At 47.2% G+C, this 22,162-nt stretch overlaps 1 protein-coding gene across 1 annotated transcript in view; it reads right to left on the bottom strand.

The window, feature by feature from the left end:
- The window catches only part of LOC137901777 (collagen alpha-1(XX) chain), a 42,883-nt gene extending 22,370 nt beyond the window's left edge, over positions 1-20,513 (bottom strand). The window contains exons 1-17 of the mRNA XM_068745823.1: positions 20,402-20,513; positions 18,720-18,824; positions 15,320-15,463; positions 9,683-9,847; positions 8,036-8,230; positions 7,422-7,589; positions 6,787-6,906; positions 6,246-6,410; positions 5,964-6,122; positions 5,690-5,862; positions 4,888-5,017; positions 4,248-4,393; positions 3,667-3,796; positions 3,444-3,583; positions 2,532-2,658; positions 2,293-2,432; positions 2,084-2,216 (exon numbers count right to left, since the gene is read on the bottom strand). Of these exons, the coding sequence (XP_068601924.1) occupies positions 2,084-2,216; positions 2,293-2,432; positions 2,532-2,658; positions 3,444-3,583; positions 3,667-3,796; positions 4,248-4,393; positions 4,888-5,017; positions 5,690-5,862; positions 5,964-6,122; positions 6,246-6,410; positions 6,787-6,906; positions 7,422-7,589; positions 8,036-8,230; positions 9,683-9,847; positions 15,320-15,463; positions 18,720-18,824; positions 20,402-20,513 (2,452 nt within the window). The remainder of the gene's footprint in view (positions 1-2,083; positions 2,217-2,292; positions 2,433-2,531; positions 2,659-3,443; positions 3,584-3,666; positions 3,797-4,247; positions 4,394-4,887; positions 5,018-5,689; positions 5,863-5,963; positions 6,123-6,245; positions 6,411-6,786; positions 6,907-7,421; positions 7,590-8,035; positions 8,231-9,682; positions 9,848-15,319; positions 15,464-18,719; positions 18,825-20,401) is intronic.
- Between the last annotated feature and the right edge of the window lie 1,649 nt (positions 20,514-22,162).

Raw genomic sequence — 22,162 nt, 5'->3', positions numbered from 1 at the left:
AGCGGTTCACCTCTGTGGCGGCGTGCGTTCACCTACACCTTTGTTAAAGGGGACACAAGCTAGCACCTTTAGCTTGGTGGCTAAAGAGAAGATTCAAGCTGAACCCTTTAATATCCTCATCAAGATAAAAGCAATGAAATAATTATTTTTTATTTCATTGGGTCACTAGCAACAATAATCCAAATGAAATGTATGTTAGAGTTTTTGAAATATTGGCCTCTACCAAACTGTTGAGATGTCGAACATGCATTTTCAAGAATCTGCCTCGATCTTTATGCATTATTAAAATCCATTTCTATGCAGCCACAACGCTTCCTATAAACATGACGGCTTGTTTTTGGGTTTAGATTACTTCCTGAATACTTTTACGAACTATGAGTTACGTGTTATCAACGTTCGGAACGTTTGCTCGTTTATTGAACCACTTCTAGTTGTTCTCAGACTTTTATCTCTGCTGAGCCGACTGCTGCAGACTTTTATCTCTGCTGAGCCGACTGCTGCAGACTTTTATCTCTGCAGAGCCGACTGCTGCAGACTTTTATCTCTGCTGAGCCGACTGCTGCAGACATTTAGTTGCTGCTGAGCCGACTGCTGCAGACTTTTATCTCTGCTGAGCCGACTGCTGCAGACTTTTAGTCGCTGCTCAGCTAACTGCTGCAGATTTTTAGTCGCTGCTGAGCCGACTGCTGCAGACTTTTAGTTGCTGCTGAGCCGACTGCTGCAGACTTTTATCTCTTCTGAGCCGACTGCTGCAGACTTTTATCTCTGCTGAGCCGACTGCTGCAGACTTTTAGTCGCTGCTGAGCCGACTGCTGCAGACTTTTATCTCTTCTGAGCCGACTGCTGAAGACTTTTATCTCTTCTGAGCCGACTGCTGCAGACTTTTAGTTGCTGCTGATCCGACTGCTGCAGACTTTTAGTCGCTGCTGAACCGACTGCTGCAGACTTTTAGTCACTGCTGAGCCGACTGCTGCAGACTTTTAGTCGCTGCTGAGCCGACTGCTGCAGACTTTTAGTCACTGCTGAGCCGACTGCTGCAGACTTTTAGTCGCTGCTGAACCGACTGCTGCAGACTTTTATCTCTTCTGAGCCGACTGCTGCAGACTTTTATCTCTGCTGAGCCGACTGCTGCAGACTTTTATCTCTGCTGAGCCGACTGCTGCAGACATTTAGTTGCTGCTGAGCCAACTGCTGCAGACTTTTATCTCTGCAGAGCCGACTGCTGCAGACTTTTATCTCTGCTGAGCCGACTGCTGCAGACATTTAGTTGCTGCTGAGCCGACTGCTGCAGACTTTTAGTCGCTGCAGAGCCGACTGCTGCAGACTTTTAGTCTCTGCTGAGCCGACTGCTGCAGACTTTTATCTCTGCTGAGCCGACTGCTGCAGACTTTTAGTCGCTGCTGAGCCGACTGCTGCAGACTTTTATCTCTGCTGAGCCGACTGCTGCAGACTTTTAGTCGCTGCTGAGCCGACTGCTGCAGACTTTTATCTCTGCTGAGCCGACTGCTGCAGACTTTTATCTCTGCTGAGCCGACTGCTGCAGACTTTTAGTCGCTGCTGAGCCGACTGCTGCAGACTTTTATCCCTGCTGAGCCGGCTGCTGCAGACTTTTATCTCTTCTGAGCCGACTGCTGCAGACTTTTAGTCGCTGCTGATCCGACTGCTGCAGACTTTTAGTCGCTGCTGATCTGACTGCTGCAGACTTTTAGTCCCTGCTGAGCTGACTACTGCAGACTTTTATCTCTTCTGAGCCGACTGCTGCAGACTTTTAGTTGCTGCTGAGCCGACTGCTGCAGACTTTTAGTCGCTGCTGAGCTGACTGCTGCAGACTTTTAGTCGCTGCTGAGCCGACTGCTGCAGACTTTTAGTCGCTGCTGAGCTGACTGCTGCAGACTTTTAGTCGCTGCTGAGCTGACTGCTGCAGACTTTTATCTCTGCTGAGCCGACTGCTGCAGACTTTTATCCCTGCTGAGCCGACTGCTGCAGACCCTGAACTCAGTTAAAGCTGCTTATTGTTCATTCCACTTTTAATTTGCCTTTAATTTGTGACTTCCTGTGGAAATGGGGTGTGGCAGTGACTCACAGGTGCTGTAGCGAATGGCCACGGCGTCACTCTGAGCGCCGTCTCCGTACAGAGCCGACAGGGAGATCTGGTATTCCTTATCATCCGCCACCGCCTCCAGGACCGCCCACTCGCTCGCACCACTCTCCCTCAGCTACGACAGACACACACTTTGTCATGTCTTACATTCACTACTATGACACGCTGCACCTTCCACGAATCCACCCCACCTGACTCAGGTCTCCCCCGTCGAGGGAGATCCACTTGATGAGGTAGGACTCCACATCCTCAGCTGCAGCCTCCCAGCGAACGGTGACAGCATCACCCGAGAAGTTAGTCACCCTGAGGTGTGAAGGTGGAGGTACCTTCACTGGGGATAGGCGCAGAAGACAGACGTGTGAGGACAGGCTCTGTTCAAGGTGTCTTCACCTTGGACTCCTTCAAACATGAAAGGCTTGGCATGTTTTACGTGTGGTGACGTTGGTGATGAGCGCTGCAGAAAGGCCTTGGGCGTAGTGAGACTGGACTGAAACCAGATATCTGGACAGAGAGGACAAGTTCTCGACCACAACTGAGTCCGGTCCCGTTACCTCCACCTGGAAGAAGATTTAACACACATGACACCAAACTACTGACCCTGACCCTAAATGTAAGACATTTCCTGACAACCCAACTAAACTGCTTCTGTGCTGTCCAATAGGACTTATTTAATGACTTCAAGCTGTTTGTAGGTGAAATATACACAGAAATGACCAGTTAGTCAGCTCAAGCATCTCTTGCTAACGGAAGTGTTGGCGTCTGAAAACAGGTGTAAGTGTGATTAAGACAGGAAGACACAAACTGTGGCTCTAGAACACTTTATGTTGGACTTTCTAGTCTCTTATGGACTGCAAAGACTCTTAGTTCACTTATATTCATCATAAAAATAAATACCAAATTCCCTTTGGACAAAGGCTGTGTCAGGAACATGCAGTATATATTTAACTCAAAGTGTGCCACTGCCAGTCATGTTTGTTATAATATTTATGTAGCTCTCTGCACCACACACACACACACACACACACACACTGTACTAGACTGGTGGATCTCGTCCCGAGTGTTGTAGAACCTACAGATACAGTTCCTGGACTTTATTTCAAAGTGAATGAACAGAAAAAGACTACAGAGAGACCGAAGCCACCGGTTTACTGGGGTCAGTTCCCTGACTACTACGCCCACATGTCTGGAATGAGGCGAAGCACCTGGTGGTGTCTGCATACCTGTGCCAGGCTGCTATCATCCACCACTGACCGAATTCAAGCTACTCCACAGTCAGCCAGCAGAAGCTAATAACTCATCTGAAGTGAAGGTTTTAGTTGTGAGGTATGTTTGCTTCGGTCACCTGCTTGACGTCGCTGCCGTGGTTGGTGCTGTAGGTGATCCTGTGAGCCGGGACGTCTGCCGCTCCAGGTACCCAGCTTACCCTCAACATGCTGTGGGTGACCATCGGGAAACGAACACTCACCGGTGGTGGGAGAGGGACTGTGGGCAGGAGGAAGCAGAAGGGAATGACAAAGAGGAACGGGGTGACATAAGAAGGGATGGGATGTGCATTGTTTGCTTACAGGTGGTGGCCACAGCAGTGACAGGGTCACTGGGATCGTCGTGGTAGAGGGCATAAAGAGTCACGGAGTAGTCCGTGGATGGCAGCAAGTCTGACAGCTCCACCACCGTCTGCTCTGCACCCAACGTCTCCTGCAGCAACAAGAGAACTGAATTCAGGCTGAAGTCTGACGAAAGGACGCCGGAATCAGCCCTCAGCATAACAACCTGCTGGACATGATGGACCAAAGACTAGCCGAGTGTCCTGTAAGGACTGCCATTAAAGGATACCCTAGAACGCCTACAGAACGACGTAGCCACAGAATGATGGAAGTCATTTGGTAGAGTGGGTCGTCCAGTGATCAGTAGGTCAGTGGTTCGAATCCCAGCTCTGACTATCCACATGTTGAAGTGTTCTTGCTCCCAGTGGGTCTGGCAGCGCCTTGCATGGCAGCAGTCGCCCACTGGAGGGTGAATGAGCGGGTGAATGGGTGAATGGGTGAATGTGAGGCCTAATTGTTCCTTTACGATTTGTGTTTCTGAGTCGGACACCGGCACAGGAAGGCAAGCGATAAGAACACACACGTACGGGTCTCGTTCTCACCTCCTTGGCATCCTCAGGTTCTCCATGGTTGAGTGCTGAGTACAGGATCATGTACTGTGTTGCACCAGGTGCTGCTCCCCACCTCACCTGTAGCACGCTGTGAGAGGAAGGAACCACCTCAAGGTAGGCAGGCGAGGCCAGGGGCACTGAGGGGAGGGAGGAGGGAAGGAAAACATAAGTAAATACTAACCAAATACTAAAATACTAAAATACTAAACAAATATTAAACAAATACTCAACAAACACTAGAATACTAAAATACTAAACAAATATTAAACAAATACTCAACAAACACTAGAATACTAAATAAATACTAAAATACGAAACAAATATTAAACAAATACTAAACAAACACTAAAATAATAAGCAAATACTAAACAAACACTAAAATAATAAGCAAATACTAAACAAACACTAAAATAATAAGCAAATACTAAAATTCTAAACAAATACTGAAATACTAAACAAACTAAAACACGAAACAAACAAAAATACGAATATACTAGTGAAATTTAAAAAAAATGAATAAAAAAAATAAAGGCACAATAAATATACAGAACATTCTCAAAGTAAACCAACACTACACAAATACAGTATATCCACTCAGTATTGATCAGATCAGATTGATTATAAGCCTTACATGTGGTGACTGTTCCTCTGAGAGCCGGACCGACGCGGCCTTCATACACGGGGAAGATGGACACGTGGTACAGCGTCTGAGAGGAGAGGCCGTCCAGAACCACAGAGGCCTCTGATCCAGCCAGCACCACCTAGAGACACACATGTGACAGTCTGAAACAAAACTCCAGCACCAACATTTCCAGGAACCTTTATTAGACACAAAAAGAAAGCAATTAAATGTATAAAAAGATCTTGAAATAAAAAACAGAGTTTAACTGTGGAGGAAATAAATTCATTCCTTTCTGTGTTTTAGATATGGGTTTACTACTGATCGTGTCGTGTTTCCCCCCTGCATCTGGAAGCACAGCAGCGCACCAGAGGGTTGGAAACGCATGGACTACTGTAGGCGTGTTCGACCAATCAGTGTTCTTCGGCACAGCGCCCTGCCCCTCAAGAGTTCCGTGGAATCTCAAAAGTCTTATCCACATGCTTGCCACTAATTTCATGGAACGTTTGGAGCTGAGGGAACATGTGTTCTGACCCTTGGACTCTTGGACACTGTCTATTTGCCGGCTCCTTAGGGGTACTGTTGCTCGTCTTGGTTCCGCACCGTCACATTTCACTATTTAGTGAAGGTCGAAATAGGAAGGTCAAAATAGGAAGGTCAAAATAGCGAAGGTATCAATAGTGAAGGCCTGAATAGTGGAGGCCTTAATAGTGAAGGCCTGAATAGTGAAGGTTTTTGCATTTGTTATGTAACTCTACTCGTTTCTCAAAGCTAAAGTGGAAATGATATGTGTGAGCTGAGGTTCTCCTCTGACCTCTTGTGGGCTCTGACCCTCAGCGCTATGGTAGACCACTCTGTACTGTTGGACTGGTTGAGTAGGGTTGGTCCAGGAAAGCTTCACTTCTCTGGAGCTCAGTTCAGAAAACCGGAGATCAGTAGGACCAGGGTAAGAGAGTGCCAGGTCTGCAGTGGGCTTGGGTTCCATTCCTGCATGAGAGAAATCAGAATAATCATCAGACAACTTGATGCATGCCATGAAGACACGTCTTCGGACGGGTTGAAAGACAGATCACAGAGCGGTAGGCTACGTTTTGAGATGCCACGGTCCTCTATCTTCCCACACAGGATGTGGACCAGTCGGGTCACCAGCTTGCTGAGCAGAGGAAAGTCATTGACGTTGTACACATTCAGATCCACGGGCTCAGACGCCATTTGTCTCAACTCCGCTTCATCTGCATTCTTAACACCTGAAAAATTAGAACAAATGGTTCAACCCACTCACAATAAAAAGCATTTAGAGATTAAAACAAGATGTCTCTGAACATCTAATAATGGCAACAAAGAAGAATCCTTTCCCTTCTGAGTCTCACCTACAGCCAGGATCTCCACGCCTGCGTTCTTCAGCCGGTTTGCTGCAGCGATGGCGTCATCTTGAGATTTCCCATCAGTCAACAAGACCAGGAAAAATGGTGTGTCCAACCTCCGGCCTGCCTCAGTCCTCATGTTCTCATCCATGACGTGGAGCAGTGCCTGGCCTGGGAGGCGGGGCATGGTTAGATACTGATAGTTGCACACTATATGGCACAGAGAAGATATGAAGCGGAGATTCTCGAGACAAATGTTCAGCCCATCAGCGATTGAAGATGGACAGATCACTGGGGATGTTGTTGGGATCATATCAAGTCCAGGCAGTGAATGGTGGTTCGGAGGTTCTACCTGAGTCCAGTGTGAGCCGAGCCCAGCAGCACTGATGACGTCTCAGTACAACTTCAAGTAAATAAAACCAGACCTATCTGGAAAATGAGTACTTGAAGAACATTTATCTGACCGTGGGTTTTTAGCTCAGCTCCTCATGTTGTCCATGTTTTAAGTAACAGTTTGAATAGAAGAGTTCATGAACATTGAGTTTACCTGTAAAAGTGTTTCCTCCCTTATATCTGAAATTCCGGACCGAGTCCAGCAGCTGGTCTTTAGTGGTGAAGTTGTTGAGCTGCCATTCGGTGCGGGGGTCCCCGCTGTACTGGGTCAGACCTGGGCCAAAAACACGGCATGACACAAGTGTTGCTGTAACATCATCAGGAAAGGTGAAGCCGTCCACACGTCTTTGTCTTCGTCTCGTGTTGGTACGACGTATGCTGACAATAAACTGACGGACAATTTAGGAGCAAACAGTGAAGATTTTTTTTTTGTCTTGAAAGATGAAAAAAGTTTCAGTACTTTAGAATCACAACCGAAAATGAAAGAAAAAACTTTTTTAACTAATAATAAAAATAACTAATAATAATAACATGACTATTGTCAACATACGTGTTGAAATATTAAAACAGAGTTTTCCACATTGAAAGACAAGTTTCTAAATTGCTGTAACACTCCAGGAATGTTTTGTGGACTGACAAACTTGAGAATGATCCAACACTGAGTAGGAAGATGGAAGCAGACAATGCCTGATGCGAGCTGCTCCTTCAAGACAGGACAGAGGACACAGGAGCCCACTAGGGGGCACTGTCTGCATGGCTACTGCCCACACAGCGCTTCACCACCCGTACCGATCTGAATGCGGTTCGGCCCGATGTGGAAGGGGGTCATCAGGGCCTCCAGGAAATCTCTGACCCGTCTGAAGTTGGTGCGTCCGATGCTCCAGGAGCCGTCCACCAACAACACGATGTCCGCCGCTGCATCGACGTCACACGCGAATGGTTTCCTTGGAGACACACCTAATAAAGGAATCGTAAAGGGAAGGGATGAAACATGAAATCATTCATGAGTGCAGCTCAGAGCTTCCTGTGTCACCCATCTGTACCTCATGACCTGCAGGAGGGACGTGTGGTTTACCTGAGGAACATGAGGAAACACGCTCGATGACAATGAGAGCGTTTCCATGACGCTTCCTGCTTCTTTGGATGAAACTACAGCGAGCGCCAAAGACCGGGCCAGCCAGCCAGAGTCAACAACTTTACGACTTCTTACAGCCTGGAGCAACACCCCCCCCCCCCCAACAACCGATGAAGAGCCCTAAACAGGATGACCTTTCACCTGTTCCCATCTTCTTCAGTTGTTCAGATCAAAGCTGTAAAGCTGCTTCACTGCGAAGCTTCATGACTGTTTTCATGTATGTAGAAGACTCTCAGTGGTTTGGCTTTTAACATGGCAGTGAGGCTACCTGTCACTGGGGGGGTGCGGAGGCGTGTCTTCTCTGGTTTCTCCTCAGCTTCTTCACCTTGTGTCGTACCCTGTTCCTGTTCGTTCTCCGCTTTAGAACGATCCCACTCTCTTTCTTTCTTCCTCTTCCTCTTCTCTTTGGCGTGCTTGTTGGGGCTCTCGGGGAGTCGCTGGGGGGGTTCTGTGGCCGGACGCTCTGGAGGAGAAAGACAATGACAAACACAAGGGTGGGCTGGAAGTAAAAGCAGGAGACCCAACGGGATACACAGGAAGTGTGCTACCGATGTTACGCCTACTCGCCTTCTCAGGTCATGGAAAATAGGAAAAGGGACCGAGACGGTTATTAAGGTGTTAACAACTAAACTTTACTGTTCATTTATAACGTCAGCCCAGACCGGCCCCCTTTCAGCCTGGCAGCTCGTGCTTCCCCTACAGACGTCATTCGTTTCACAGTGCTCTGGTCTTGGTGGGTGGAAATGAGCATTTTGAGCGTGAACCTGACGAGCTGATACAGAGCATTAAAATGACACGCCACAAAGTACCCAGTTTAAAGCAGCATAGAAGTACCCAGTTTAAAGCAGCATAGAAGTACCCAGTTTAAAGCAGCATAGAAGTACCCAGTTTAAAGCAGCATAGAAGTACATAGTTTAATGCAGCATAGGAACCGTGAGTTGACGTTTGCTGCAGCAGCCCTTGAGTGAACCTATAAATGGTTCTGAAGAGACGGACCCCCTGCGGTCATTAAGCTGGAAGACATGTTGTTCAGCCGATGAGACGCTGGATGTCCCAAACCTTTATACAGCTGAGCTTTTAGAAGACAACGTTCTAATCATTGTTCCTGCGCACTTCTTATTCAATCGTCCATCACAAACATTCCAGCGCTACGAAGAGGGATAGTAAATAAAAAGCGACTTCAATAATATACTTCAATATGTAGAAATAAATGCTACTGTATCACCAACAATATCCTTGTCATGTGGTGTTCCGCAAGGTTCTGTTTTGGGACCACAATTATTCATTATTTATTTTAATAAATTGTCGCCTATGATCGAGAGGTCGGCGGTTCGAATCCCGGACATGTGTACACTATTGTTGTGTCCTTGGACAAGACACTTCATCCACATTACCTGTGTGAATGCGAGTGAATGTCGGTGGTGGTCAGGAGGGCCAATGGTGCGTACAACGGGGGCAGCTGGATCTGCCCCAGGGCAGCTGTGGTTACAATAGTAGCTTCACCACCACCAAGTATGGAGTAAATGAATAACGCACAATGTAAAGCGTCTTTGAGTTTCTGTATAGAAAGAAAAGCGCCACATAAAACCAACGCATTATTATTATTATTGGTGAAGCAGATATAGCTGCCCTGGGGCAGATACAGCTGCCCTGGGGCAGACTGACAAGAGCGACCTGACCACCGCCGACATTCACTCGCTCACTACATTCACACAGGCAATGTGGGTGAAGTGTCTTGGCCAATGACACAACAGTGTACACACGTGGCGGAGATGGGACTCGAACCACCAACCTTATATTTATAACGTTTTATAGACTGCTTTTCTGGATAAATAATATCACCCAGGGCAGCTGTATCTGCCCCATTCATTCACTACACTGTAATAAGTTTGTGGTGCCTTCTACCATGTATTACCTCTAGCAGCAGTGGTGGTGAGCTCTGGATACACAATTGTTGGGGGTCCCAGGAACAGCTCTGTTGCGCCACCCAGGTCTCCGGACCCTGAACCCCCTGGTGACGTTTTCTTCCTGTGCTCTCGGCCCCCGCTGCGGATCACTTCCTCCTCCCGTAGGGCCGCCACTGGAAGACAGAGCATGCAGCTAAGAGAAGCACATGGAAGTAATCCATATGGATCAATTCACTTAACAATACCAAATGTTACTGGAACAGATTTAATACAGTAATACTCGTATGTCAAATAAATGTTTTAATATAAAATAACTGAGAACAATTTGATCCATTCTAGTGTCTAAAAACACTCAAATGAACGCAGGTAACAGGAAAAAGCATTTTAATTGTTATATAAATACACACAATGATATAATAAATGATATACAATATTACTGTAATGAGTTTTACCTTCAAGACAGACGATAGCGCTAACAGCGAGGGGGGGTTGGACGGTACGTAGACACTTTATGCAGTAATTGTACCTTACAGATAAACTTAGACATAGTAGTTCTGCCTCTGGAAGGCTTTGCGTTCTTGACAGCATCCTTCTCTTTGAGGATTGTACACATCGTCCATGTACTCCGCTCCTCCTGTCGTGTCCCATCACTTACGGACACCACGGTCATGTTGATGGATCATTTCATGCTTCATCTCCATCGTCATCATCGTCTTTTCTTCACTGCATCCTCACCCCTCGCTTCTCTGGACCCATCACTGATCAGGAATACTCACAGGTACAGCCAGAACCAGGTCAATACTGGAAACACTACACGGAGACGTGCAGGAGACGGGACGGGAGGTGGACAACACCTGAGCTGAACCAGCAAAGTTAGCTAGCAGCGCTCGGACATCTAGCGTTAGCATCTGGAAGCTACTCGTAGCTCAAATTCATGCTCGTGTCTAAGAACACTCGTACTCCAGTGCAGCATTGTCATTCCTATATATTTGTGTTTTATGTGTACTAAATGTGCTTGTAACTGCTTGCTTTCTGTAATTTCTTCTTCAAGAGGCCGTGCTATCGTGCGCTCTGCACGACAGCACCGTCAAAAATTCCTATTCTGTGAACCCTCATTGACATAAATCATTGATATCAATAAACTGATTCTGACATCTGGGATTCGGCATTAACAATAAGCTGGACTGGGCTCGGAACACTGCCCCAGCACACCATTTCTATTTCCTGAGGAGGCTCAGGTCCTTCAACATCTACCGGAGGATGTCCTATGAGTCTGTGGTTTGTAGTCCATCCAGACTGAGGGTATCTAGTCCATCCTGTTTGCTGGGGCAGCAGACTGAGGGTATCTAGTCCATCCTGTTTGCTGTGGTGTGCTGGGGCAGCAGACTGAGGGTATCTAGTCCATCCTGTTTGCTGTGGTGTGCTGGGGCAGCAGACTGAGGGTATCTAGTCCATCCTGTTTGCTGTGGTGTGCTGGGGCAGCAGACTGAGGGTATCTAGTCCATCCTGTTTGCTGGGGTGTGCTGGGGCAGCAGACTGAGGGTATCTAGTCCATCCTGTTTGCTGGGGCAGCAGACTGAGGGTATCTAGTCCATCCTGTTTGCTGGGGTGTGCTGGGGCAGCAGACTGAGGGTATCTAGTCCATCCTGTTTGCTGTGGTGTGCTGGGGCAGCAGACTGAGGGTATCTAGTCCATCCTGTTTGCTGTGGTGTGCTGGGGCAGCAGACTGAGGGTATCTAGTCCATCCTGTTTGCTGGGGTGTGCTGGGGCAGCAGACTGAGGGTATCTAGTCCATCCTGTTTGCTGGGGCAGCAGACTGAGGGTATCTAGTCCATCCTGTTTGCTGGGGTGTGCTGGGGCAGCAGACTGAGGGTATCTAGTCCATCCTGTTTGCTGGGGCAGCAGACTGAGGGTATTTAGTCCATCCTGTTTGCTGTGGTGTGCTGGGGCAGCAGACTGAGGGTATCTAGTCCATCCTGTTTGCTGGGGTGTGCTGGGGCAGCAGACTGAGGGTATCTAGTCCATCCTGTTTGCTGGGGTGTGCTGGGGCAGCAGACTGAGGGTATCTAGTCCATCCTGTTTGCTGGGGCAGCAGACTGAGGGTATCTAGTCCATCCTGTTTGCTGGGGTGTGCTGGGGCAGCAGACTGAGGGTATCTAGTCCATTCTGTTTGCTGGGGTGTGTTGGGGCAGCAGACTGAGGGTATCTAGTCCATCCTGTTTGCTGGGGCAGCAGACTGAGGGTATTTAGTCCATCCTGTTTGCTGTGGTGTGCTGGGGCAGCAGACTGAGGGTATCTAGTCCATCCTGTTTGCTGGGGTGTGCTGGGGCAGCAGACTGAGGGTATCTAGTCCATCCTGTTTGCTGGGGCAGCAGACTGAGGGTATCTAGTCCATCCTGTTTGCTGGGGTGTGCTGGGGCAGCAGACTGAGGGTATCTAGTCCATCCTGTTTGCTGTGGTGTGCTGGGGCAGCAGACTGAGGGTCTCATCCGTAAGGCAGGGGATGTTGTGGGAGTGAATCTGGACTCCTTGGAGACACTGGGTGCATTTACATGGACACATTTAATCGGATTAAAATCCTGATCTGAATAAAAATGCTTCATGTACACACCAAAATCAGATTAGTGGTTTATGCCGATTGATGATCCGAAAACACTTATTCCGATGTTTCGGTACAAGCCGTCCTTACTGCGCTACGTCAGCTAAACATGCTAATGCTATTCCCAGAAGCTAGTTGAAGCAGAGCGAGCGAAAGACAGAACTGATCAATATCTGAGACAAACACGTTGCCGGAGATATTAAAGGAGAAAACTAAAACCACAAACGTGAAAAACGCGTGAAATAACGCTAACAATTGAAGCAGAAAATGACGGAGCCATGTTTTGTTTACAAGGGAAGTCGCTACAGCTTCTTCTTCTACTACTATTTCTGGTATATTTGGTCAAATTGCGCATGTTAAAATAATTTATTCTGGCAGAAAGTTTGATGCATGAACACGCAAGTCCTAATCGGATCAATATTTTTAGGTCCATGAACACAGTACATCCGATCACAATTTTACTCCGAACTCTGATAACTGTTTAATGTGAGACAAACTGAATGTAACGTTTCTAAGTATGAAGGCATTGTCTCAGCAGGACAGCCTGCTGTGACTGGAACAGCTGGAACCAAGTCCTGGGCCTCAAGGGGTTAACGCAGAGGGGAAAGATGCAGCAGCAAGGAATTCCAGACAGACATCATTCCAGCCGGTGTTACCAACGTTATTCAGAGCTGCCCAGACATGTCCCACCTGACATGTCCCACCTGACATGTCCCACCAGACATGTCCCACCAGACATGTCCCACTAGACATGTCCCACCAGACATGTCCCACCAGACAGGCAGCAAGCACTCATTATGGAGTTTAGACAGGAAATATCAAAAGTGTTGTAGGAGACACCAGAGACAGACACGTCTGGAAGGATCTGAAGAACAGGAATACAGTCATGGAAGACGACGAGCAAATGAGGACCCAGGAAGTTGTTTACTTCATTTAAGTACACACAGTGAGTTCAGACTCAACCCACTCTCAGCCTGTAATCCAGCCAGAGTAGTATTTATGCCCACTCATTGGGTGGGTGTGCTTCTACAGACATGGGTGGGGCTGAGAGGAACCGCTGCATCTCAAGAAGGTAAAAGAATGTCAAACATGCACCACTTCCTATAATTAGACTTTACCGTCTTACAAATGTTATTCCACAGTGCCAATACGGTCGCAGCAGGGAGAGGGGTATTTGTTTTAGTCCCATTGTGCTTCATGCTCAGTCATGTTCAATAATTCCAGATTACAGTGTAAAAATAAAACTCAGTGTCGGGAGAGAGTAGACAGGAGTACAGGGAGACGAGACGCAAGGCAAAGGTCAACCAGAGGTCATATGATGACCTGTATGCAGGTTAGATAGTAAAGAGGGACAGAAGGATCTGTACAGGCTGGACAGACAGAGAGACAGAGACAGGAAGGATGTTCAGCATGTTAGAGTGATGAAGAGTAGAGACAGGAAGGATGTCCAGCATGTTAGTGATGAAGAGTAGAGACAGGAAGGATGTTCAGCATGTTAGAGTGATGAAGAGTAGAGACAGGAAGGATGTTCAGCATGTTAGAGTGATGAAGAGTAGAGACAGGAAGGATGTTCAGCATGTTAGAGTGATGAAGAGTAGAGACAGGAAGGATGTTCAGCATGTTAGAGTGATGAAGAGTAGAGACAGGAAGGATGTTCAGCATGTTAGAGTGATGAAGAGCAGAGACAGGAAGGATGTCCAGCATGTTAGAGTGATGAAGAGTAGAGACAGGAAGGATGTTCAGCATGTTAGAGTGATGAAGAGTAGAGACGGGAAGGATGTTCAGCATGTTAGAGTGATGAAGAGTAGAGACAGGAAGGATGTTCAGCATGTTAGAGTGATGAAGAGTAGAGACGGGAAGGATGTTCAGCATGTTAGAGTGATGAAGAGTAGAGACAGGAAGGATGTTCAGCATGTTAGAGTGATGAAGAGTAGAGACAGGAAGGATGTTCAGCATGTTAGTGATGAAGAGTAGAGACAGGAAGGATGTTCAGCATGTTAGAGTGATGAAGAGTAGAGACAGGAAGGATGTCCAGCATGTTAGTGATGAAGAGTAGAGACAGGAAGGATGTTCAGCATGTTAGAGTGATGAAGAGTAGAGACAGGAAGGATGTTCAGCATGTTAGAGTGATGAAGAGTAGAGACAGGAAGGATGTTCAGCATGTTAGAGTGATGAAGAGCAGAGACAGGAAGGATGTCCAGCATGTTAGAGTGATGAAGAGTAGAGACAGGAAGGATGTTCAGCATGTTAGAGTGATGAAGAGTAGAGACGGGAAGGATGTTCAGCATGTTAGAGTGATGAAGAGTAGAGACAGGAAGGATGTTCAGCATGTTAGAGTGATGAAGAGTAGAGACGGGAAGGATGTTCAGCATGTTAGAGTGATGAAGAGTAGAGACGGGAAGGATGTTCAGCATGTTAGAGTGATGAAGAGTAGAGACAGGAAGGATGTTCAGCATGTTAGAGTGATGAAGAGTAGAGATGAAGGTGTTGACAGAGGCCAGTCGTGTGTAGGAAGATGGAAGAAGTATTTAGAAGAATTAATGAATGAAGAAAATGAGAGAGAACAAAGGGGAGTAGAGGAACCTGTTGTGGACCAGGAAGTGATGAAGAGGATGAAGAATGGGAAGACAATTGGCTCGGATGACAAACCTGTGGAGGTATGGAAGTGTCTAGGAGAAGTAACTGAGTTTTTAACTACTACTACTACCACTACTGTCCTGTCTTCTTGTCCTGTGAGGGGTCGCCACAGCAACCCAACTTTCTCCACTTCACCCTGTCCTTTGCATCGTCCTCCCTAACACCTCGAGCCCTGTTCCCTGGCAGTTCCATCCTCAGCATCCTTCTACCGATATAGTCCCTGTCTCTCCTCTCTTTTCTGTGGCGACCCCTCACGGGACAAGAAGAAAGTACAGTAGTAGTAGCTAGTGCATGGAGTCACGTAAAGCTCATACAAGTACTTAATTAGACAGAATATTACAGTTTCTGTCCCTGCGAGTCCCCCGTTAGCCACATTAATTGCTCCCAGCTTCCTTGCTGTGTTTCCTACTGGTGAATCGGCGCTTTGCCAGAAGTTTCTCTGAGGTGCCGTTGAGCATGAGGACCTGGAGAATGTATTCCTGACTGGAATCCAGTCCTGCAACAGTCGCCCGGCCCCGGGTGGTGGTGAGCATCAGCTCCGGCTGCGGCTCCCCTGGAAAAGAGGATTGAGTCAGAAATAGAGGCTTCTCTAGGGGTGCACAATCCCCGACATCACGTCTACCCCAAATAAAGGGATATTGGGGGACTGAGGGCAGAGCTGCATTGACTATTTTAAATGCCAATCCCATTTTGAGTTGTTTAACCCTGTCTTCTACCCTGAGCCATTTTAGGCTAGCAAAATGTCCAGGAAGAAGGTGGGTCATGGGCCCCGGATTGAGGAGTAGCCGAATCAGTTTATTTTGTTTGGAGCCTGGTTTTCAGGGACACTTTGATGTTGGAGTACCAGGAGGTGCTAGCATAGTCAAAGAGGGGCTGAACGAGGGCTCCAGCAAGAGTCCGGAGATTCAAGTGTTTCTACATCAACAAAGGTTTTAGGTTTTAGCAGCTCTTTAGTTTTCATTTAATCAGTCATTCCAGAACCATGAAAACTTGGAAATCATCGTCAACATCGTCATCATTGTTGTGATCATCGTCATCATCATCATCATCATTGTTGTGATCATTGTCATCATCGTCATCATCGTCATCATCATCATCATCATTGTTGTGATCATCATTATCATGCTCATTCATCTCATCTGTCACCAAGTCTCAGTCTCATCAATATTAAATGCTTGACCTGGGTCAGCATAAATTGTCCAAAGAGCCCGGGAGACCTGCAGCACAAGATGTTCATGTCAATGTGAGAACGAAACCTATGCCCACCACGACGGGGACCTGGACCACCTTGGTGCAGGGAGGCATTCTTCTGTGTGTCCTTCCAGGTTGAAGTGTCTGACGACCTTTTTACCGCCCCCTCCCAGCGCCTGAGGCCCCCACCAGATTAAAGATGGTGTTCCTCATACACGTCTTCTTCCGTTTCTTAAACCCAAACCTTGTCCTCTGAACCAGACGCTTGCTCTTCTTGTCCCTGCCGTCTCTCTTTCGAGACATGCCTGAGCTTAGCTGCAGAGAGTGCAACGGTTGATACGAGGGTGACACTGAGAACGGCATCAAGGACGACGCTAGAGAGGCAGCAGAGAGGGCGGGGCAACGAGACGTTTCCTTTACCTGAACCCTGACCTGTGAAGCAGGAGAGAAACGATTGAGACTAGTTTCCACTCAAAGACATACTCAACCTGTCTCATTTACTTTACATTGTGCTTCTGCTTCAAAACGCCGCACACAGACGTCCTGACAGAAGACGAACGCTGCAGGGGGAGAAAGCATCAAGTCGTTATCAGTGGAGTTCTCCTTTGGGCCGTCCTCTGAGCTGGAGACAGACGCTGGTCTGTGTGACAGCATAAATGAGGGCTGGATCTGACGTGTCTAGCAGGTAGGGATTCAGCAGTGTCCCACCCAACACTGCAAAGGAACGCACGGCAGCTGTCCCACAACAGGACAAAAGGAACAGTACTCGCTACATGCTGTCTTGGCTCACTTGGATTTGCTATCTTTATACAGAGTTTCAGTAAATGCACTAAATCCAGTGACGTGCAGTCAGTGGAGGCAGGTGAGGCACAGCCTCACCTGTCATCATATAAAATCATATAAAAATCATGTATTTGTATTATTAAAAATAATATAAAAAGCATATAATATATAATATAACATCAGTGATATTATATTGTATATTTTTTTATTTTTTTATTTTTAATAATACAATTAGTGCGTCACGTGTTCTTGAGCTCAGCGGCATTAAAATACTGCAGAATGAGGCCGCATGTAATACAGCCTTCAGCCAATAGGAGACCCGTGAGTGATTCAGCGCACTCATCAGCTGATCCGCTTGTTCGAGACAGGCTTGTAAACACGGAAGCGCTGGCTGTCTGGATGTCTGGACGTGAAGCAAGAACCCGTGTTTCCTGCTTTTCCTGCCTTCTTTTCTCAACTTCTGACGATGTCTGGACTCGGATGGGATATTGCGACATGAAGAATTTAAAGAGAAGCCTCCAAACACGAGGAGCGACCGCGCGTATTCATGGTGAAATTGCGGGACCGATTCGAGCAGAACCGCGGCGGACTGGGCCTGACAGAGAGTCCATTAGATGGGAACGAGTGTTCTGTAACGTTCTGGAGAACATGAGCTGTCAAATGAAGCCCAGCTTTTCCTCCATCGCTGGCATATCTCTGCCGTTCCGTTCCGTTCTCTCTCTCTCTCTCCACAGCCCCAGCTGAACGGCGACACACCCCCTCATCCCATCTCAGAACATGTGTTTAACAGTTAAACATCAGTTAAACTTTAACTGATCAACACACGCATCCACACACATCCAACGCTGCACGCACACTGATACGCAGAGTTGAATAATTTCATTAAATCTTTTGTAGATACGCAGATTATGTGTGGTCTCCCCGTTTTGTCATAAACTGATGAGCCAGGTTTGTGACAATATGTAAAAAATGCTGGTACGAATTTTTAAACAAAACACGTTAAATGTTGCCAATCAAATGATGAACAAGCTGTAGGTTCATTTATTTGTAAATCTGACTGTGCCTCACCAGACATGAACCCCACCGCACGTCACTGACTAAATCTAATGACATGGATGCATCTTTTTTCAGTGGGGGACATGTGAGCGAGAAGGTAGGGGACTACCCTGCATGTCCTGCATCCGCTCACGTTCTAGTGATCATCTGGTGACGATGAAGACAATTAAAAACAAGTAGTCAATCAATTCGTGATCCAAATTGGCATCAAAACTGGCCCGTAGATGATGATGATGATGAAGATGACAGGATGTCTGCATGTCCTGGATCGTTCTTAAGAATACTTGCAGAATTGTAATGTGAAACCAGAAATAGTATAATGTATAAATACGATCTAATAAATGTTTATATGAACCGAACCATAAAAAGTGGGAGGGACTGTCATTTTTGAGCTGTTATTTTCCCCAATGAAGCCGAGTGGTTGAGGCCATAATCAGAGCTGATATTAATTCTTAGCGAGATGATTAATTAGCCAACCCGATTGGTTGGCATCCCTCCAGTTTCCTGTTCTTATTCAGAGCAGATTAGCTGAGAATGGGATTCTTCAAAATGCCATGACTCTGCGGCATCCTGCAACCGGTCTGTTGGGACTCCTTCATCACCACACCTCCATGACTCAAAGACTTCCTCCTTGGAGGCGTGTCATTGGCCGTACTGGCTGTCTCCGGCGCCAGCCCTACACCTGCATGGCTGGGACTTCAGGATACCTAGTCGGGTTTGGTACCCCCAGGCATCGCTTCTGCCTCTCATGAGTCCTTTGAACTAACGGACAGTCTCACCTGAGATGGGTTTCACTCGGACTTTGTAGCCCTGAATGGGTCCGTCAGCCTCCTTCCATTTCATCTGCAGTCTGTCCTCAGACAGGACATTCAGCTTAAGACGACCTGGACGTTTAGAGAGACAACGAGCTTCAGGTTTTATAATGTGGATTTCATGAACTGGGCCAAGACGAGTAAAGCAGGACAGCAGCTAAGAAACCGGCTGCTTAGCCCGTCTCACTGCCGTCCCCAAAATAAAGCCCGTGTATTGTTTCAGACTTCATATACATAATTCCAGAAGGGGTTTCCCAACAAGCAGAGTCTTTCATGTTTCTCTGCCCCCACCCTCCATCCATCCTTCCCTCCAGCTGCCTCTCCATCCATCAAAGCATGCCCTGTCCTCTCATCTGGTACAGGAACAGGATGCCAGCAGGGGACTGGGGGGGGGGGGTCAAAGGTCATGTCAGAAAAGTGTTAAAGCCTTGCAGTGTCTCAGGATTCTGTGGACGGGGCGGCAGAAGAACAGACAGGAGGAAGAGGAGGACACGGAAGTGAAGAAGACAGAGGTTTTCCAACACAAGCAGCATTATCCTAGATTTTTATCGCTTCTGTGAACGCATGAAAGTCAGCTCCCAAATGTGTGTATGTATGTGTGTGTGTGTGTGTGTGTGTGTGTGTGTGTACGTATGTGTGTATGTGTGTGTGTATGTGTGTGTGTACGTGTGTGTGTGTGTGTGTGTGTGTGTGTACGTATGTGTGTACGAATGTGCGTGTGTATGTGTGTATATGTGTGTATGTATGTGTGTGTGTGTGTGTGTGTGTGTGTGTGTGTGTGTGTGTGTGTGTGTGTGTACGTATGTGTGTACGTGTGTGTGTGTGTGTGTACGTATGTGTGTATGTATGTGCGTGTGTATGTGTGTATATGTATGTATGTATTTATGTGTGTATGTATGTGTGTGTGTGTGTGTACGTAGGTGCGTGTGTATGTGTGTATATGTATGTATGTGTGTATGTGTGTATATGTATGTGTGTATTTATGTGTGTATGTATGTGTGTGTGTGTGTACGTATGTGCGTTTGTATGTGTGTATTTATGTGTGTATGTATGTGTGTGTGTGTGTGTACGTATGTGCGTGTGTATGTGTGTATATGTATGTATGTGTGTATGTGTGTATATGTATGTGTGTATTTATGTGTGTATGTATGTCTCTTCTTGGGTGCTTAGCAGAGGAACACAAAGGGTCTGATGGGGATTTAAGGAGACTGACACAAGTAGCTGTGTTTTACGTTCTGATGTGGACAGAGAGCAGCTGCCGTCGTCTCACTGACATCACCAGACCTTTAAGTCTCTTATTAAGTAACCATGTGCGTAGTGTATCAGTGTATTGGTGTTCAACAGAATTGCTGTTAACTAAATGCCACCCAGTAACTGAGGTTGTATTTAAAACGTGACATCATAATTGATATCACTAGATGGCCCTGAGCTGTTTGAGACTTAGCTAGCTAGCTAGCATTGCTATACATGTCTCCTATTGGACAATCAATAATATATATAATAATCACCTTATTTCATGACCACAACTTAATGTATGGAAATATTAGACAAATGTAACATGTATTAAGCACAAAGTGGGTTGTCTCCTCTGTCTGGACCCTGTTAGCATGCTGTGCTACCATCATGTCCAGCCTTAGTAGTAACGGTACCTTGGCCATGGACACCTGAGGACAGCAGCAGGAGGACACCGAGCAGGAGGACCACCATGAACCAGAAAGATGATGGTGATGAAGATGATGACTGAAGAGGGTGAGGAGACATGAGTGGAGCCTAGAAACATGGAGAACAACACTGTGAATGTTCATGTTGAACATCGATAGATGAATTACGTCAGTACGATTCAAATAACGTGGCCTGTTCATAGCCACAACATTTACCCGCAACAACCAATAACTGGAAAAAACTCAAAACCAACTACAAAGACGTCACTTATTTCTGCTTGGAGAATGTGACATTTTGGTTGTCCTACTTTTCTATGTAGGACTGTTGGACATCTGTTGGACCATAATAAGAATCTGTCTGTACTGAATGTACCAAGGCAGAGCATCATTCCCCGTGTGGTGATATGTTGTGAGCTAAAGCAAGTGAATTGGGCACCATGATAAGACAGTATTTGTGAAGAGATCCACTAGTCCAGCAGCGTTATTAACCGACGCTGCTGGACACTGGATTACTGTGGACGAAGTGACTTAGCTGAAGTGGTTCAGAGCATCCCGAGCAGTCGTGATCAGAGGATGAAGGGAAAGGTCTACAAGACAGTGGTGAGGACAGCCATGACGGACGGCTTAGAGACAGTGGCTCTGAGGAAAAGACAGGAGGCGGAGCTTCCGGATGGCGCCTCCTACGGTCGCCCTGGCGCTCTCGTTTGCACTGCGTGATTACGCTAGTTTACTGCTGCTAGTATACATCTGTGTATCCACGCCTGCTGCTGATGTTTTGTGATGTGTCTGTACTTGTATGTTTCCTGAATTAGTCATTACTGTTACATGTAGCACGACTTCACCGAGAAACATTCCTAGTCTGCGAACCCTCACTGACTAGGAATGGTTTGGGCATTGATAGATAGTGACCGAAGTGGAGAAAGTTTTTCTGCTGTGGTGACCCCTCACGGGACAAGCCGAGAGTACAGTAGTAGATGCTAGCCAACGCTAAGTCAAACTTCACGCAGATAATGACACACACGTTAGCCACCGCTAACCAAGGAAAGTGAAAATGCGGGCCATGCGGGCATCCCCATGGCGACCCCATGGCGTCCCCATGCTGGCGACCCCATGGCGACCCCATGCTGGCGACCCCATGCTGGCGACCCCATGCTGGCGACCCAATGGTGACCACATGCTGGCGTCCCCATGCTGGCGACCCCATGCGGGCGTCCCCATGCTGGCGACCCCATGCGGGCGTCCCCATGCTGGCAACCCCATGCGGGCGTCCCCATGCTGGGACCCCATGCTGGCGACCAAATGGGGACCACATGCAGGCGTCCCCATGCAGGCGTCCCCATGCAGGCGTCCCCATGCTAGCGTCCCCATGCTGGCGACCCCATGGCGACCCCATGCTGGCGACCCCTGCTTCAGACAGATGTTGTGGAATCGGCGAGTTTCAGACTGATTGCAAAAAGAACTCATTGGAGTGAATAATGAAGTTCCAGAATGCTGTTCCAACAAGTCTCCTTTCCTCTGTGCCGAACTTGAAGTAGCACATTTATGTCTTACACTTGTAGGTGAAGTAGGACATTCTGATCCATTACTTCCCATTTAACTAACATGAACTCCACTGAACCTGTGAAGACAACATTTGTCCTCAACCGTGGGACAAAGAGTTCCTGATCCAACTAGCTAGTCATTTAAACCTGCTCTGCTGTTTTACTCACCCTGATCTACCTTTAATCCAGCTCGGTTCTAGCTTGTCTT

Source organism: Brachionichthys hirsutus, chromosome 2, assembly GCF_040956055.1.
Source record: "Brachionichthys hirsutus isolate HB-005 chromosome 2, CSIRO-AGI_Bhir_v1, whole genome shotgun sequence".
NCBI classification, from domain to species: domain Eukaryota; kingdom Metazoa; phylum Chordata; class Actinopteri; order Lophiiformes; family Brachionichthyidae; genus Brachionichthys; species Brachionichthys hirsutus.
Note: the sequence above shows the minus strand (reverse complement) of the source record. Positions and strands in the feature narration are given on the sequence as shown.